The sequence below is a fragment of the Girardinichthys multiradiatus genome, chromosome 1, assembly GCF_021462225.1.
Source record: "Girardinichthys multiradiatus isolate DD_20200921_A chromosome 1, DD_fGirMul_XY1, whole genome shotgun sequence".
Classification (NCBI taxonomy): Eukaryota; Metazoa; Chordata; class Actinopteri; order Cyprinodontiformes; family Goodeidae; genus Girardinichthys; species Girardinichthys multiradiatus.
Window position 1 is genome coordinate 18,216,665 of NC_061794.1, and position 18,115 is coordinate 18,234,779.

An 18,115-nucleotide genomic window follows, 5' to 3' on the forward strand; every position below is an offset into this window, starting at 1 on the left:
TATAGTTGGTGCATGAGAAATGTGAAAAGGTTCAGTTCAAGGGGTGTGAATACTTTTGCAAGGCACTAAATATGTGATGACAGTCTGCTTCTTTCTTTCTGTCTCTCCCTCTCCTCGTGTTTGGTCTCACTCCCTCTCAGACAAATACTGCAGAGAGCACTTGAGGGGCTGTGAGAAGGAAACAACAACCACAGAGAACAGAAAGTAAAGAGTATTTCAGTGAATGAGAGCACACAGGGGACAGGGAGGGAGAGACAAGGAGACGGGGGACACACACAGTAGTTGTGGACCGGCTGAAGACTTGGCGATTGCTCATCAGCCTTCTGTGACTCAGCCTTTAATGCGTGTCCAAGCAGAATGGATTTCATTTCGTTTCAGCAGCCTCTGAGCTCAAGCAGCAGCTCTGTGGAGGATTGTCTCTCCTTTTGGATTATATCTGAAAAAGCTGCCGGAGTAATGAATAGGAGACCCAGCGAGCAGAAAGGAAGATGGTAATGTTGATATTGTTCACTGTGAGATGTAATGAATTCATCCTGGTTTTGTTTTTGTGCTCTTTTGTAGTTTTTAGTAATTAATTGAAATGGTAACTTTCAGAAATATCACTGTTCATTTGCAGGTTTATTATTTAAGTTTGAGCTTATTTAGTGATTCTGTTTTTTAAAAACCTTTAATCTGGTTGCAGATTCTAAAATAAAAACAGTCAATGATCCTTTATCTCGTTATCTGAATGATATATTGAGACATATGAAGGGAGAAAGATTATGTACTGTTCTCATCCCAAACATTTTATAGCACACAATCCTGAATGTTTTACACATCTAAAACCCCCAACAGATGTAGTTTTGCATCAGGAACATGAAAGTCTAACACTACGTTTGTGTAAATTAGCACCACAGAGCGATTTGTTTAGTATGTCTTGACAAAAAGCTCTTTATAATGTAACAGCCATGTACTCTGACCACGTACAGCATTTCTGCCATAGCTTATACTAACTGCTGCTGCCCTGCCCAAGCATTCTGACTCAAGGTGAAGCTCTCAGGTTACTGAGAATCAAGCCAGGTTTTACAATCTATCCACTGTGCTGCTGTATGTGCCTCCTCCTTGCCAGTAAGACGTGACTCATGCAAGGATAAGCAGAAGGGTTTAGATTTTAAGCCTGAAAGTATTTTTAGTTTGATTTTGTCTGTTTCAGCTCTATCCCAAGGAGAAAAATCTTAAATGAATGTGTTTTTCATTTGTCGTCACACCAACAGCGATGGCAGAGAGGGTGTGCCTCATTTGTACATAAAGCTGAATTTGTTTGCCACTGACAGGTTATGTTATGAAGGAAGCTGAATTTTAAATTACCCGCCTAGCTCTCCCATGGATTTGACTTGGCAGGAATTTGTGTGAGTCTTCCCACCCTGTTTTCTGCATACTTGCGTTGTTGAAACCATGGGTCTATTAACCCGACTATTCCTGTTTTCTGAGTGACCTCAATGTTTGGGCGTTCATTTCCATGTTGACCAGGTTATACAAAGCACTTCTTTTCTCTCTGCAGAAAGACATCTTGTCCTGTCCCAGTGATTCAATGGAAAATACACAAAAGTCTAATCCAAATCTTTGCTTGTAAAACTTGCAAATCCTCACCTCCCCTTACCTGGGTGGTTCCCTCCAGTTAGTTGCTTCGCCTAAGGTGCCATCTCTTATTTTAGTCAGAATATTCACTGTCATCATATACAATGCCTTGCAAAAGTTTTGAACCCATTTTCTACATTGTGTGGGGTTTTGTGTTATAATATATATTTTAATGTTTATTTTTACATGTTAAAATCTGAAAAATGTGGCATGCATTTGTATACAACCCTCTCTCTCGATACTACCTTACCAACTGAAATTACACCTGCAGTGTTTGCAACAAGATGCTTCAGATCTTCAATAAGTCTGTTGTGGAGAATACAATCTCTTCTGTCACCATCTATTGGGATGGGGGCATCAGAACCAATCACTTAAAAAAAGCTCGTACTCGTCGTCTTCCGCTTTATCCGGGACCAGGTCATGGGGGCAGCAGACTCAGCAGAGACGCCCAGACGTCCCTCTCCCCAGACACCTCCTCCAGTTCCTCCGGGGGGAGCCCAAGGCGTTCCCAGGCCAGCCGAGAGACATAGTCCCTCCAGCATGTCCTCCCGGTGGGACATGCCTGGAACACCTCCCGAGGAAGGGGTCCAGGAAGCATCCGGTATAGATGCCCGAGCCACCTCAACTGGCTCCTCTCGATGTGGAGGAGCATCGGCTCTACTCCGAGCCCCTCCTGGAAAGCCGAGCTCCTCACCCTATCTCTAAGGGCCACCCTACGGAGCAAGCTCATTTCAGCTGCTTGTATCCGGGATCTCGTTCTTTCGGTCATGACCCAAAGTTCATGGACATAGGTGAGGGTAGGAACGTAGAGCAACCGGCAAATCAAGAGTTTCGCTTTTTGGCTCAGCTCTCTCTTCACCACAATGGACCAGCACAGCGTCTGTCAATCTCCACTCTCCCCTCACTCCTGAACAAGATCCCAAGATACTTGAACTCCTCCACAGAAACTCCCCTCAACCCGCAGAGGGCAAGCCACCCTTTTCCGGTCGAGAACCATGGCATCGGACTTGGAGGAGCTGATCTTCATCCCAGCCACTTGACACTCGGCTGCGATCCACCCCAGTGCATGCTGCAGGTTTTGGCTAGAGGTGACCAGCAGGACCACGTCTTCTGTAAAAAGAAGAGACGAAATCCACTGGTCCCCAAACCAGACCTCCTCTGACCCTCGGCTGTGCCTAGAAATCCTGCCATAAAAGTTATGAACAGGACCGGTGACAAAGGGCAGCCCTGACGGAGTCCAACATGGACCGGGAACAGGTCCGACTTAGTGCCGGCAATGCGGACAAAACTCCTGCTCTGCTTGTACAGAGATCGGATGGCCCCTAGTAATGGGCCCCCGATTCCATACTCCTGGAGCACCCCCCACAGGGCACCACAATGGACACAGTCGAATGCTTTCTCCAGGTCCACAAAACACATGTGGACCGGTTGGGCAAACTCCCATGAACCCTCGAGTACCCTGTAGAGGGTATAGAGCTGGTCCAGTGTTCCACGGCCGGGACGAAAACCACACTGCTCCTCCTGAAGCCAAGGTTCGACTATCGGCCGGACTCTCCTCTGCAGTACCCTGGCGTAGGCCTTACCAGGGAGGCTGAGGAGTGTGATCCCCCTGTAGTTGGAACACACCCTCTGGTCACCCTTCTTATGAAGGGGGACCACCACCCCAGTCTGCCAGTCCAGAGGCACTGTCCCCCGACCGCCACGAAATGTTGAAGAGGCGTGTCAACCATGACAGCCCCACAACATCCAGAGACTTGAGGTACTCAGGGCGAATCTCATCCATCCCTGAAGCCCCACCACCGTGGAGCTTTTTAACCGCCTCGGTGACTTCAGCCTGGGTGATGAAAAAGTCCAACCCCGAGTCCCCAGCTTCTGTTTCCACCAGGGAATGTGTGATGGCAGGATTGAGGAGATCCTCGAAGTACTCCTTCCACCGCCCGATAATGTCCCCAGTCGAGGTCAGCAGCCTCCCACCCCCATTGTAAACAGTGTTGGCGAAGCACAGCTTCCCCCTCATGAATGAACAATGAACATAAATAATAAGATTTGCCCCTTTTTCTCAGTTAGACTTAGGTCTGGACTTTGACTGGGCCATTCTAACAAATACTGTAGTTACTGTATTTAAGATTCAAGGATTCAATTACTAAAGTTCACTTGTTTAGGGACAGCACATGGTCATTAGTACAAAATAACTGTTGTCCTGTACATAGACCTTCTGGATAACATGATGTTGTCACCACTAGGTGTCATAATAGGGATTGTGTGTTCATCGTAGTGTGTGTAGAGTTAGTTTTCTGTGTCGCTTAGGGTTTTACATGTATGCCAAAAAGTTCAGTATATTTCTCATGTGACCAAATCACCTTCTTCCTCAGGTTTGTGCCCCCTGCATGACTTGAGGGAAACTAGAAACCTCTAATGTTTTTTTTCAGGTGTGCTTAACAAGTCCTGTCTCTAATTGTCCCCACTGAGCCGTGGATCTCTGCAGCCCCCCTATTGTTGCCATAGGCTAAGCTTCTCCATATCTTTATCCATGACCTGTCTGCTGTGTTCCTTGTTCAAGCAAAGGGGGTTTAATACAAATAAACACTATGCTTATCAGATTTTATGTGTGAAAAAATATGAAACCCTGTATCGTTTGATTCTACTTCACAATTATGTGTGACTGTTTTTGACTATGACATAAAAAAGTAAAATACATTGCTGTTTTAATGTGTTGGAAGGCACTCCAAAAACACGACCAGTAATCAAAGGCTTTTAAACGGTGAATAATATTTTTAAGTGTGTAAACAAATGTGTTTTTGCCTGTTTCCCTTGTATCTAAGTCACTTTTAGTTGTTTGTTATGAAATCTGTAGGTTAGAGTTACATCAAGCACAGCTGAGGCCTAATTACAGATGAGACGAGCATGTCAGTGAAAGCTAAACTACACTTTGATATAATAACACATCTCTCCCATGTACTCAAAGCAGATACGTCAGCCCTGCTCATGATGATGTTAGAGACGTGCTTAACGGCTCGTCTCATTCAGAACTCCCTCACATTGTTTTCGATGACATAAACTGACATCCTGGCTACTATTTAACAGCCACTTTCAAATCGCTCTGCTGATCAAGGCCATCATGATTGGTGTTTGTCTCCCGCGAGCTCCGTTTTCCTCATCCTAGTGAAGCTGCTAAAGATACAGTTTGGCCATCTCTGAGCCTCTGTGGTTTTGTACAGCAGATTTATGGCTTACACCAGTATAATTTGGCCTGAGCCTGCAATGAGGTGACACCAGGCATGTTGAGGCACAGAGGGATAATCTATTCCCAAGAGAAGAAACAGACACACAGACAAAAATAATTTTTTTTGACTTTTCTTGTTACAGTTTAATCCAAAGGTATAGTTTTTAGACTAAAGAGTTCAGTGTTTTTTAAACTAAATCCATTCATTCAAAAAAAAGCTGGAATTTGAATCATTTTCTCTGAGTAATCTCCCTGCTCCATCTCTCCAAATAGCAAATAAATACATTAAAGAACACACAATCAGAATTATTTATGTCAAAAAAGTGTTTTTTTGTGAAAGCTTAAAAGGATATCATGTGCTTTCATGTCATTTTTCGGCTGTGGTTGCTGTGTAAGCCAACACCCAAACAAAAGAAAAACTAGGACAGATTGACTGGTAAGGAAATAATCATCGATTGGGAGAATTATACTTATAGATTTATACTAATAGACAGATACAAGATAGATACATTGTTTATGGCATTTTAATGGATTTTAATAGGTAATTATATTAAATAAGGTAGCAACTTTAAGACATTTACAGATGAGGAAGGTCCATTAAAATTGATTCCTTTTCTAAAAATAAAAATGTGAATGTTTTAACAGTTAAACCCAGAGTGTGGTTGGCACAAGGCTCTGTGTGCTCTGTTCATTGCTCTCTAGTTTATTTCACTCCTTTTTGGGTTGACGCAAATCTGTTTACTGCACAATTGAATTTCACCTTAAACACCCATCTGTTGTCACCCAGAAATGTGTCATTTTCTGTGAATGATGCAACAGAACAGCAGACAGAAATCCTCCTTTCTGAATAGAAAAGTATGTATTCATAGCGTTGTCATAATATATCTGCTGGTAAACTAAACCATAAACAAAGCATTGATAACAACTATAAAAAAGAATGCAGGATTTGTGGTCCATCCATCCATCATATACCTGGCCGACCTCGCAGGTTCAGGGCTTGAATGGGTGGGGTGAGAGGCAGTCCATCACAGATATGAAGCGTTGTGAAGAAGCTTTCTTTTGTTTTTGCTTTTTGGCACACCAAATGTTTCAGATCATGAAATAAAAGTTAATATTCGACAGAGATAACCTGAAGTAATTTAAGAGATAATCAGTTTATTTTGTTAAGGAAAAAAAAGCTTTCTAAACCAACCTGGTCCTATGTGGAAAAGTAATTGCATCCTAAAACTAATCAATAATACAAATCAATAAAACAACGTGTAATTTATGTTGAAAGCTTAAATTAATTTAGCTCTTTTATAGCATTTGGATTTAAAAGTTCCATTTTCCTTTGATTGTAATATTTGCCATTTAAGCTGTTGAGGATTGCCTTCAGTTTATCAATTTAGTCAAGTAATCAATAATTCAGATACATAAAGCGTTCATGTTATAGCATTTCAGAGAACAAAACGACAGAGTCATCTGCTCATGTGTATATGAATTATAGAACAATTTACTTATTTTGACCCTGTTAGACTAAAACTAACACTGTTGGTGCAATGATAACATGTCAAGAGACGTAAGACACCCAACATATCCCCCTGTCCTCTATGAACAAAAAGTAATTTAAGAGACAATCAGTTTATTTTGTTAAGGAAAAAAAAGCTTTCTAAACCAACCTGGTCCTATGTGGAAAAGTAATTGCATCCTAAAACTAATTGATGGGTCGGCCACCTCTGGCGGCAACTACTGCCATCAAGCATTTTAGCCTACTTCGTGTAGTCAGATAGGTTCTATGTAAGTTACTTCTTGATTCTGCAGGTCTAGCAGTATTCAGGCAAGGAAAATTGAACTCAGGTTTTGAAAAAAACTTGGTTTATAATTGGTAATTTATGATTTAACAGGGCCTGGTTGGTTTGGACAACTGTTTTTACTACTCTTCTTACATCAATTCTTTGATCACTGATGCTCCACAGGTCAAAGATTAAATATGCCTTTTACAAAAACCTTTTGAAAACATCTCTCTAATCTTAGCAATCAGGATTTCTTCTCAAATATGAAAACTTTATTTTTGGAATGTTTGGTTCAAAAGGGTTGTTCTGGTTCCCTTTATAATGCATCTGTATGGGCATCTACAAAATTGTAATTTATAGATGTAGCGTAATCTCTCATGGAAAAAAATATTGCAAGTTTCTAACAGTGAGCTTTGTACATTTTCTTATCTCCCTTCCCTTCCTGAGGACCCATTAACGTGGGTTCTCATCCAGCCTCGTTTTTCACATTTTCACTTGTTTTAAACATTAAAATTGCTGCTTTGACTGTTTTTTTTACATTTTAATCTATTTTCCTGTAGACATTTCCCGACTTATAAAGATCACACTCCTGCTTCACTTTCATGAAATGTTCTCTTATGATTCTGTCATGGTATGACATCCTTGGACTTGGTTTGTGTTTTTGTATTAACCGTTCTTAGGTCTATGTTTTCCTTTATTGTCCCTTATGCCTCCATGTCTCCTTGCCACACCTTTTCTTAGTTCCTGTGATTACCTGCCTTTGTTTTCTCCCTGTATATTAGTTGGTCTGTGTTCTTTGTTCCCCGCTGGTTCCTCCGTTACTATTCCTCGTTCATTACCCTTGTTTATGCTCAGTTTTGCTACGTTACAGAACTATGTACACATGTAAGTTTTTGGCTCGACTCATGTTTGTACATGTTGTGATTATGTTACGTTTTGGAGACCTTTAATTAAAGAGAAGCCTTCCTCTCATCATGTGGCTGCCAAGCTCTTATCTGCACTTTGGTCCGATCCAAACCCAGAATGTGATAGATTCTCATTTTGAAGAGTGGCTGAAATGGGCCTAAATGTCATGTTGTAGCCAGGGAAACAGAAAGTCATGATTTACTAATTTAAACTGTCCAAATACTCTGATTAAGCTAAAACATTAAGCATGAATTAAAAAATGCTTCAGTTACATTTATTTTATAGGAACTGTCAGGGATGTCTAAAAACACAAACAACACAACATTAGCAATTTTTTGTGTCTGATTTTCACCACTGAATAAATGCAGTTAAATTAAAGGAGGGATTTTTCTCCTTTCCCTGTGTGAGAATATTCTACTGCAATAAATTTATTTTAAGTCTTAGACTTTTTTTTCACCAGGGGTGTCAATAAATGTGATGGGCACTGAGAGGGGCAGCTGAATTCTCTTCATATTTGTGAAAAATAATCTTAGATGAACCTGTCTGAACTATATGCTTGTGGTACAGTTTTCTCCTCATTGGCACAGTATTGGATTCTATGTGTGAAGTTTAGGTGTGACACAATTCTGCATTGGGCAACAATGCTTACAGCAATGGTTATATAGAATGGAGATGTTTTTGCTGACATATCTAAGATTTTTACAGACAGATGGTCCTTCCTGCCTCCTGTCTGTTATTTCTTGAAAACCATTTTCCCTATTCAGATAAAATGGGTGGACAATGTTCATAGCAGCTTAAGTTTGGCAAAGGATCTGATTCTTCAGCCAGATTGGTAATGGTTATTAGATCAAAGTTGTGAAAAGGCTACATTATTTTCACCTAATACAAATCAATAAAACAACGTGTAATTTATGTTGAAAGCTTAAATTAATTTAGCTCTTTTATACCATTTGGATTTAAAAGTTCAATTTTCCTTTGATTGTAATATTTGCCATTTAATCTGTTGAGGATTGCCTTCAGTTTATCAATTTAGTCAAGTAATCAATAATTCAGATACATAAAGCGTTCATGTTATAGCATTTCAGAGCTTAGGGAAAAAAACGACAGAGTCATCTGCTCATGTGTATATGAATTATAGAACAATTTACTTATTTTGACCCTGTTAGACTAAAACTAACACTGTTGGTGCAATGATAACATGTCAAGAGACGTAAGACACCCAACATATCCCCCTGTCCTCTATGAACAGCAGCAGGAACTCATAGTTTGTGTAATCAAGCGGGAAGTATGACCTCCGATGAAAAGCAGCAAATATCAACACAGAAAATTGATTCTTCTTGTGATTATTTAAAGTCTATATCAGCATCTTAGCTGCTGTTTCTTACAAGGTCTCACGTTTTTCTCATGCAGTTTAATAAATAAAGAGATGCACCAATCCGTGTTTAAGAGTGTTTTAAAGGCCAGGCGTCTCAAAGACCACCAGCCACACACAGTTTCCTCTCTCAGGCTGTCTCTCTGATGAACACCTCACTGCCTGAGTATTCAGCTACACTGCTGTGAAAGAAAATAGGCATTTTTAAAGCACCACAACCTGTGGCTGCACATACATTTATAAATACTGTTCCTTTAATCATTTATTTTATTATCTCTAACGTTTATATATATTGTCTGTACACTGAGCGCTTAAAACCGAAGTCAGACTCCTTGTTTGTGCACACAATCTTGGCCAATAAAGCTGATTCTGATTTTACTGGTTTTAGAACCAAAGGTGAAAACCACAGTCTCTTCTAAATACTTTTATGATACTGCAAGCAGTTATTAATCCAGCTTGGTCAATCATAGACGGGTCAAAAGTGTAAAAGGATAAAACTGACCTTTCTCGTTATCTATTGAAAGTCTTGCTCTTTCAGCAAAAATGAGCCGCATGTCATCAAAAATGCAGCTTCTTTGTAAACAAGCTTCTTGCATCTCTTTTCCTCAACTGACTTAAATACGTCACTGATACTGAAGATTGCTTAAGAAGAGAATGCAGCTCCAACTTAAATGAATTGCTTCAATTGGTAACAAGTAATTGAATTAAGTTCATCCAACTTCAGAAACTGAATATCGAAAATTTTACTTCACTGGATTTATAATCTACGAAGAGCTTCATCTTTGATACCCAGTAAAAGACAAAAAATACACAAACAATGGCTATAATTTTTTGAACTGCTTAGGCTTTCTTTCTGTCTCTGCTAAAATTCTATCACAATTTGAACTAGATTTTGTACATAATTTTTAAAAAGTTCTGCCATCATGTAAATATTGAGCTAATTACTTTTACCAACTGTAGTTTTTTCCCCTAATGGCACATTTGAGGTTATCATGGTAATAAACTGTAAGAGACTCAGGTGATCCCAGTATTACATTACTAAACCATCTTCCTATATTTTCTACTTTCCTGAAGTTATATCAAATCAAAATCAAAAAGGTAAAGTGTAAATGTGGCAGAAGAAATTTTTAGGTCTGCATACAAGCTTTCTGTTTGTCCCGGTCAAGACTTGCTTGCCCAGGAAGGAGCCTGCTGGACTTCAGGAATGCTCAAGGACTATTTTTGTTTCATAATGATACTGAACAGAGATATTCAGACTGTCTTCGGCTCCAGCACTGAGACATCTTATCCACAGCAATGTGAGCGTCGCCATTTATTTCAGTGGCTGACTGGGAAAGATCTTAGTGTGTGTATATGAAGTCAAGTAGTTCTGTAGCAGCAGCAGTGTGCTGCCAGCACAAACAAATGAGCCTTTCATTTTAAATACAAAATTGCCCCAAAAAAGGTTTTTAAATGTGCAGTATCCTTGTTTTTGGACGTGCTGTAACTGTAGATCTACACTGCCTCCCACAGATAGTGCTTTCAAAGGCTTTTCCACTAATTCTGTTATATTTAGTTCTAAAATTACACAAATGAGATGTTTGTTACGTTTGTGCTATTCAAAGAATGAGATATTCAGCTCAGAGCTGGCCAACGTTTGTACAAGGCCCTGACCAGAGTTTTATTTGGGTCCCACTTCTGGTTAATCCAGCCGGCTAACCACTACTGACCTCCTTTTATATAGTGTATGTTTGATCTGTCTAACCTTTTCTTTATTGTTGCAGTTAGCTTATCTGTCTTTTTTTTTTTACATTTTTGCAGCATTTAGCACAACTTGCTTCATAGATAACTTGGTCTGGCATGACACCTTCCTGGAGGTGAACATCAGTTGACCTACTGCTCCCAATAACTTTGTATTCTCCAAACAGATGATAACCCTGTGTTTGTCTTTTTGTGTTTAACCCCGTCTCTCTCCTAGACACAACAACTGAGAGGATTAATTCTGCGTCTAACTGTGTGTACTGTTTTAATTCTTTTTTATTTTAAGCTCAAAGCTTATCTGTTTAGCTCTGTTTCTGTCTTAGATGAAGCCACTAAAGGAGCTACTACTGCCATTAACTTTCTATTTTTTCCTTTAACATTGAAAGTACCCCTGGACCTGTGCTTCTATGTTTTGTTTGAGTCAAACCCCCAGTTAGTTACAGCAGACAGATGTTCACACTGAACCAGGTTCTGTTGGAGGTTTCTTCTGTTAAATAGTACTTCTCCTCTCATGCATGGTCAGTATGAGGGATTGTTGCCAATGTAAAGACTCAATGCAATCGACTGTCCATTACCACTACATCCTTGTTCACGAGGAGTGATTGCTGAGTAGTCAGCAACTTGATGCAACCGACTTGGTTTACTTAGTTAGAAAACCTTTTACGGATTTTAATTATAAACTAAACTTGACTGAGGTTAATGACTATGATCAAATGTGAATGTTTGTTATTGACTTTTTGTTTTTTTAAGGTACCGTGAAATGACATTTGTTGACGCTATACAAATAGGCTGAACTGAACTGAATAGTGAAACATTGAGCAAGAATATATTAGGGTTTCAAACCATACATGTTCTGAGGCACCAAATCAAAAACCACAACCCCCATGCATTTATTGCAGATTTTAATTTAAGAAATGAGCCCTGCTGCATGTATGTTGTTAGCACTGCTTTGGGAAAAGGCATGCAGGCTTTAATTCATAAAAATCTGTGTATTTTACAAACTTCCTCTGACCTTAGAGTAAGTATAATTCTTTTTCCGAGCGTTATCGCTGTGTAATTATCACATAATAATTAAAATAACACTAGAATGTAATCCCAACCAGAGCTCTGTCTGATCTCCACTCCACTCCTCTTTCTTTAAACAGAGAAAAGAAGAAATCTCAGATGGCAAAATCCCTTTAAAGTTTATAGTTGAATGTGTCCATTGAGATTAAAGTAACTTTATCTAAGTGATACATTGCACTTGCTGTGACAGAATCATTGCTGCAAATCAAGACTTATTCTTTTCGCAATGGGAGCCATCTCTTTCCAATAGTCACCTTTTAAACTAGTCATCATTTAAGTCTTCTATAGTAAGAGGAGTTAGCCACTGAACGTCAGCGGATGTATTATACATAACCAGCACTTAGATCTTGAAGTGGAAACACACGTGAGAAACATCTCAGAAACGTTGCAGGTCACATGGTCAAAACACTCCGTAATGAACAACGACCCCCTGTATGGTGCTCAGGGACATTAAACCAGGCAGGTGGATGGATTTTACAGCAATTTAGCTTTCATTTGTTAGTTTTTACTGCAAAAGTTTGCTGTCATGATATCAGTCAGACCTGTTAGTTAAGCCACATTTTAGATAAGCGTTGGTTGCTTTGGACAGTTTTAATGCCAGCTCTCGAATAAAACGTGCATTCAACAAGCTGCTTGGGAAACACATTGAAAGTAATAAGTTATATTCTCTGGAGCATCCTTACATTTTCCATAAAGTGATTAAATTGATTAAACACACATCTGGCCAACATTTGTACAGATGTTAAAATCAAGGAAAAAGAGCCGAGTGTAATGTTGCATTCACAAGCATCCAGGGCATAAAGGGTATTACTCACTGACTTTAGTTATAATTCTGTGTAATAAAGCTTTCAAGCTTTCTAGGTTCTTCTTACTAAGAGCAAAACAAATTGATCAATATCTCCTTGGCAAATGTATTTATTTTGGTGCACCCAGACCTGCAGGGGTCCTAAACAGTCCCAAAGTTCACTTACACCTCTGGCAACAAGTCATTCAATAATAGAATGACATAATTAATGACGTAGGTGTTTATAGTCCTCTGGAAAATGCTTAATTTAAAATTGATGAACTGTGATCTACATTTACTTTCACTCTGCTGCATTTCTGATCAATCAGCAATATCCATCCTGCCTTCAGCTGACATCCCCTCTCCACCATTTGAATAATTGCTGTCCCTGTCCTTCTGGTTAATGTTATCATAATGAGCACTGTTGAGTTTTGCCCCAGCGGGATGTGGCAGAACCGATCAAAAAGCTCTGAGTCAGGAGTTGTTCCCTGAGTTTTGGATGGTAATGCCAGAATATGAGATTGTACCAGCAGAAGAAATGTTTGAACTTGCCTTGCAAGAGTATTCATACCTGTTAAACCCGTTGAACATTTCAACCACAAACCTTCATGTATGACCTTGGCTGTAATACACCAACACACCCATAACTGTGAGAAGAAAGAAATACCGTTTCCAAAACTTTTTTATAAAATACAAATTGTCAAAGTGTGTTGGGGATTTTTATTCCTCCCTCCTTAATTACAAAAATCTTAAATAACGTTTAAAAAGAGATGCATCATTTTCTTTTCACCTTATTACTATACACTGCTAAACTGTGTTGGTTTATCTCAAACATAACATCTTATTGAGAAGATGTAATTTAGACATAATAGACCAAACTAATTTTGTTATAACTAAATCTAGCTAATAGCAAGATTAGCTTAGCCTATAGACTTATCTTTAGAAGCATCGTTGACGTTTACTCATCATTATTATGTCTGATTTAACTAAATCTTACACAATAAATGCTTCTGAAAAATGTACATAGGTGGTAAAATGATCTTCAAGCAATGCATCAAGGTTCACACCTTCTGTTTCCTGGTGTCAGATTCCCCTCTGAACCTCAGAAGGGGAACCATCGTTGGCCCACTGCTGTAGTCTTAGTAGGGCTAAATAAAGCAGGACCTAAATGTGGGAAGCGGAGCACAAGCTCAGGTCAAAGGGAACGTGAAACCATAAACCATAAAAAAGTGTAGCTGTGTTTACATGAATATTTGTCGACAGGCTGCCTGCCTTGGTATGGAAGAACATCAAAATTGGGTTGATGTTAACAGGATATCACTTAACATCCAAAAAACTGAATTCATGGTGTTTGGAAATCAAAAATAAATTAATTGTTATATGACACTAAAAATATGTGACGCTGAGATCGAACAAGTAACTAATTGATCATAGGTTAACGTGGAAACAACATATCACGGCAGAATTAAATGTGCACCTCAACTCTCCTGTTTCCACCAGAACTGTCCGTCAGGAGCTCCACAGGATCAATATACACAGCCGGGGTGCTATAGCCAAACCTTTGGTCACTCATGCCAATGCCAAACGTCGGTTTCAATGGTGCAAGGAGCGCAAATCTTGGGCTGTGGACAATGTGAAACATGTATTGTTCTCTGATGAGTCCACCTTTACTGTTTTCCCCACATCCGAGAGAGTTACAGTGTGGAGAAGCCCCAAAGAAGCGTACCACCCAGACTGTTGCATGCCCAGAGTGAAGCATGGGGGTGGATCTGTGATGGTTTGGGCTGCCATATCATGGCATTCCCTTGGCCCAATATTTGTGCTAGATGGGCGCGTCTCTGCCAAGGACTACCGAACCATTCTTGAGGACCATGTGCATCCAATGGTTCAAACATTGTATCCTGACGGCGGTGCCGTGTATCAGGATGAGAATGCACCAATACATACAGCAAGACTGGTGAAAGATTGGTTTGATGAACATGAAAGTGAAGTTGAACATCTCCCATGGCCTGCACAGTCACCAGATCTAAATATTATTGAGCCACTTTGGGGTGTTTTGGAGGAGCAAGTCAGGAAACGTTTTCCTCCACCAGTATCACGTAGTGACCTGGCCACTATCCTGCAAGAAGAATGGCTTAAAATCCCTCTGACCACTGTGCAGGACTTGTATATGTCATTCCCAAGACGAATTGATGCTGTAATAGCCGCAAAAGGAGGCCCTACACCATACTAATAAATTATTGTGGTCTAAAACCAGGTGTTTCAGTTTCATTGTCCAACCCCTGTACATGGCAGCCATATTGGATTTTGAAGGTTTGGTGTTGGGGAGGAACCTCCATGTATTTTTTACTACTTTGAATGCATGATGAAACCACAAACTTTAAACAGACTTGGCGTACCTATGAGTAAAAATTTTGTTTTGTTCTTTGTTTTTTCATTAGTTTCTTTGGCAAAACTCAGCAAATCAGAAAACTTTAAGCCCCAATGCACAGTTTTGTTTAAATTCTGGTCATTAAAGTATGGAGGCCCAACAGTCCCAGAAATTCAAAAGAAGAATGTTTAAAAAACATTTATATTCGTCATAATTATTGAGTAAGTAATAAATTAAAATGTTCTTTTCTGTCTGTTTACAATGTCTAAATAAATTATTACAATCATAATTTAGTAACTGAACATTGAAATCAGTAATAAAACTTTAAATCCATCATATTTTAAAATGTTACAAAGAAATGGCATTTTAAAACTGAATAAAATTTTCTTTTTTCCAAATTTATTCACATTTTATATTTATCATTATTATTATTTAAATGTTCACATATATGAACATTTATATAATCTAACAACTTACAAACCACTGTTAAAAGTGTTTAAATAATGCTCTTTGGCCTATTTTGTTATTCTACTAGCTGGTCATTAAATTCGATAACTCCAAACAATCACAAATAATTGCAAAATATTAACCACAAAACCTCACTTAAATAGTTCATTTGAATATTACTTCGGTAACTTGATGCTTCATCATCTTTTTGTTTATAAAATCTTGAATGGCTGCACCGCTGTGTCTGTGTCATCAGTTTCCAGGTTTTCACAGCTGTACATGAATAATATGCTAAATGCAAAAAAACTGACTTTAGCATAATTCTGTTTTTTCACCAATTTTGAGCAAATCTTGTTGAATTTTTCATTTTCAGAACCTTGATTCCGTGGAAGGATCGATCCAGAACCTCCTTTCTGCATTGTACCCCCCCTATGAAGCCACCGCCCCTACTCTCCTCTGCCAGCTCTTTCAAATCATTGATGGCCGCTATCAAAGAGATGCCCTGCGGTGTTTTTTGGACTTCCTGGTACCTGCCAAGCACATTTTAGATACCGTGCAGCAGGCTGCATGTGTAAGTTATTCTCCGAGAATGTCTAAACAGGATATTAATCATTTAAAATACATTTGTAATAACATCATATTGTCCATGCCTTGTTCAGGCTCAATACTCCAATGTGCTCTTCCTCTGTGAGGGCTGGCCTCTTTGTTTACGTGATCAAGTTGTCGTCCAACTTGCTCCGATCAACCCTTCCCTTCTTCAGCCCGGCGACTTTTACCTTCAGGTGACTCCATTCTGTGACCAATCAGCTCGCATTGTGGTCTGCAGCCTACTGAAAGAGGAGGGACTTACTGTGGGGGTCGTAGAGGAGACCCCGGTTCCTGAAACATCCTATCCTTGTATATTTAGCTCTGGCTGGTTGGATGAGCTTAACCAGGACCGCCAAGGGGCGCCTCTCAGACAGTGCTTGGTCGCCACTGAACGAGGCGTGGTGAGGTTGCCATGGGAACGGGTGGCTGTACCTGATTTTGTGGAGCGGGCACATTGTGCTGGGAGTAGCATGGCCTCTGCTCCTCCATCACATTTACCTTTAACTCCTCCACCTCTTCCTGATTTTTCCGATACGTCCTCATCAAATAGTTTCTTTCCTCTTTCTACTTCAAAGGAATCTGGACCAGAATATAATCCTGTGACTATTCAGAATTCAGTTTTAACATCTTCCCCACATCCAGCGGCCTTCTCTGTGGAGACCAGGATATGTCCTGCGAAGCATGGCATTGCTGTGTCACTTTGCCTGGTGGATACTAGAACTTCCTCTTCATCACAGGTGGTAAAAGTTAAAGGAACTGAAACAGAGCATAAGCCAATAGGGTGGGTGTCTCCGAATACATGGGACAGCCGCTTTACTGGGACAAATCAAAACCCAGCTGCAAAAACAGAAAAATCCAACCTTTCAGATGGTAATATAATTGACTTAAAAGGTGGGATTAAATGTGTTATAGTTTCTAAAAATACATTGCAAGACAAACAGAAAGACTCTAAAGCATACAGCATGAGCAGAGATGAGCCAGCAGCTGTTGCAACAGGGGAATATATTGATATTCTGCAGGCCAAAATGCTTTTTGATAAAGATCAGTCAATAACGGAAGAACATCAAAGCATTCAAATACAAACTGAAGTACACAGAAATCCAAATTGGCAAAGTCAGCCAGTCATGCAAGCACCATTCAGGACACAATCAGAAGTGAATTCACAGACAAAATCCCAAGACATGTCTGGAGACACAGGACTTTCATTTGTTCATGATGATTCCCTTAAACAACAGCCTTTTTTCGACTCCCTGAACCCCCGTCTTTGTGTCCGCACTGTGCGCTTTGCAGAGAAGCCCTGCACCCCGTGCATGGCAAGAAGACAGGGGGGAAACGTCACCAAAACTCAAGAGCTGAGATGTCGATACAGAGACTCATACCAGGCTGCTCTACAGAACCCCGTCACCTTTGGGGCTGAGAATAACAGAGGGAATATGTTAGCGGTGGTGGAGGAGGATACGGATACCTCACAGCGTGGGGACAAAGTACAACCACCGAGGGCTGAGGATCCACGGAGAGATTATCAAGATACAAGATTTGATTCTGGAAGGTGTAATCAGTCTCATTTACTAGTAAGTGAAGACATTTGTGAGGAGTCAGGAGAAATAAACAGTGTTCCATGCAGTAAACAAAAAGATATAAGTATCGCACCCTATACTGATGGCAGAGTACAATCTGACAAATGTTTTGGCTACTTACACAGAGTGAACTCAACAAATCCAACATTAGAAGTAAGTACACACACTACGAACGTTATGTCAACTATCAACGGTTCCAGGTACTCGGGTGATGCCAATAAACAGCATGGATCAACGTTTAATTCAACTGAAACATCTGGGATCCACATGCCTTTCTGTCATCATGAAAGTCTCCAGCACAGAACCGGTTCGACAGCTATGCCTCCCAACTATGTGTCTACCGCAGCACCACAAAACAGACAAGACACCCACGCAGACAAAAGATGTTCGTCTCTCTCCACAGCAGTGGTGGACACGTCAGAAAAGTGTGAACTAATCATTGTCGAAGGCCAAAATGTCCGAAGAAAAGAAAACTCAAACTCTCGAACAGAGATTCCCCAGCTGCATGTAGTCAAATGTAAAAATAGCACGGCCTTCAGACTGGTTTCACCCAAGATCAACAGAAAGAAAAACGTAATTTCAGGTAAAGAGCTGTGCAGTTCTAGTTTTTTTCATCACATCACAATTTGAAACATTTTTAGCTTACATTAAAA

The 18,115-nt window shown here is 39.9% G+C and overlaps 1 protein-coding gene across 2 annotated transcripts in view; it reads left to right on the top strand.

Annotated features, from left to right (window-relative positions):
- Positions 1-254: 254 nt before the first annotated feature.
- Positions 255-18,115, top strand: part of LOC124872252 — a 46,356-nt gene continuing 28,495 nt past the window's right edge. For both annotated transcript variants that reach the window (XM_047372027.1, XM_047372034.1), the window contains exons 1-3: positions 255-491; positions 15,671-15,868; positions 15,957-18,045. In XM_047372027.1, coding sequence (XP_047227983.1) covers positions 489-491; positions 15,671-15,868; positions 15,957-18,045 — 2,290 coding nt within the window. In that variant the 5' untranslated portion in view covers positions 255-488. The remainder of the gene's footprint in view (positions 492-15,670; positions 15,869-15,956; positions 18,046-18,115) is intronic.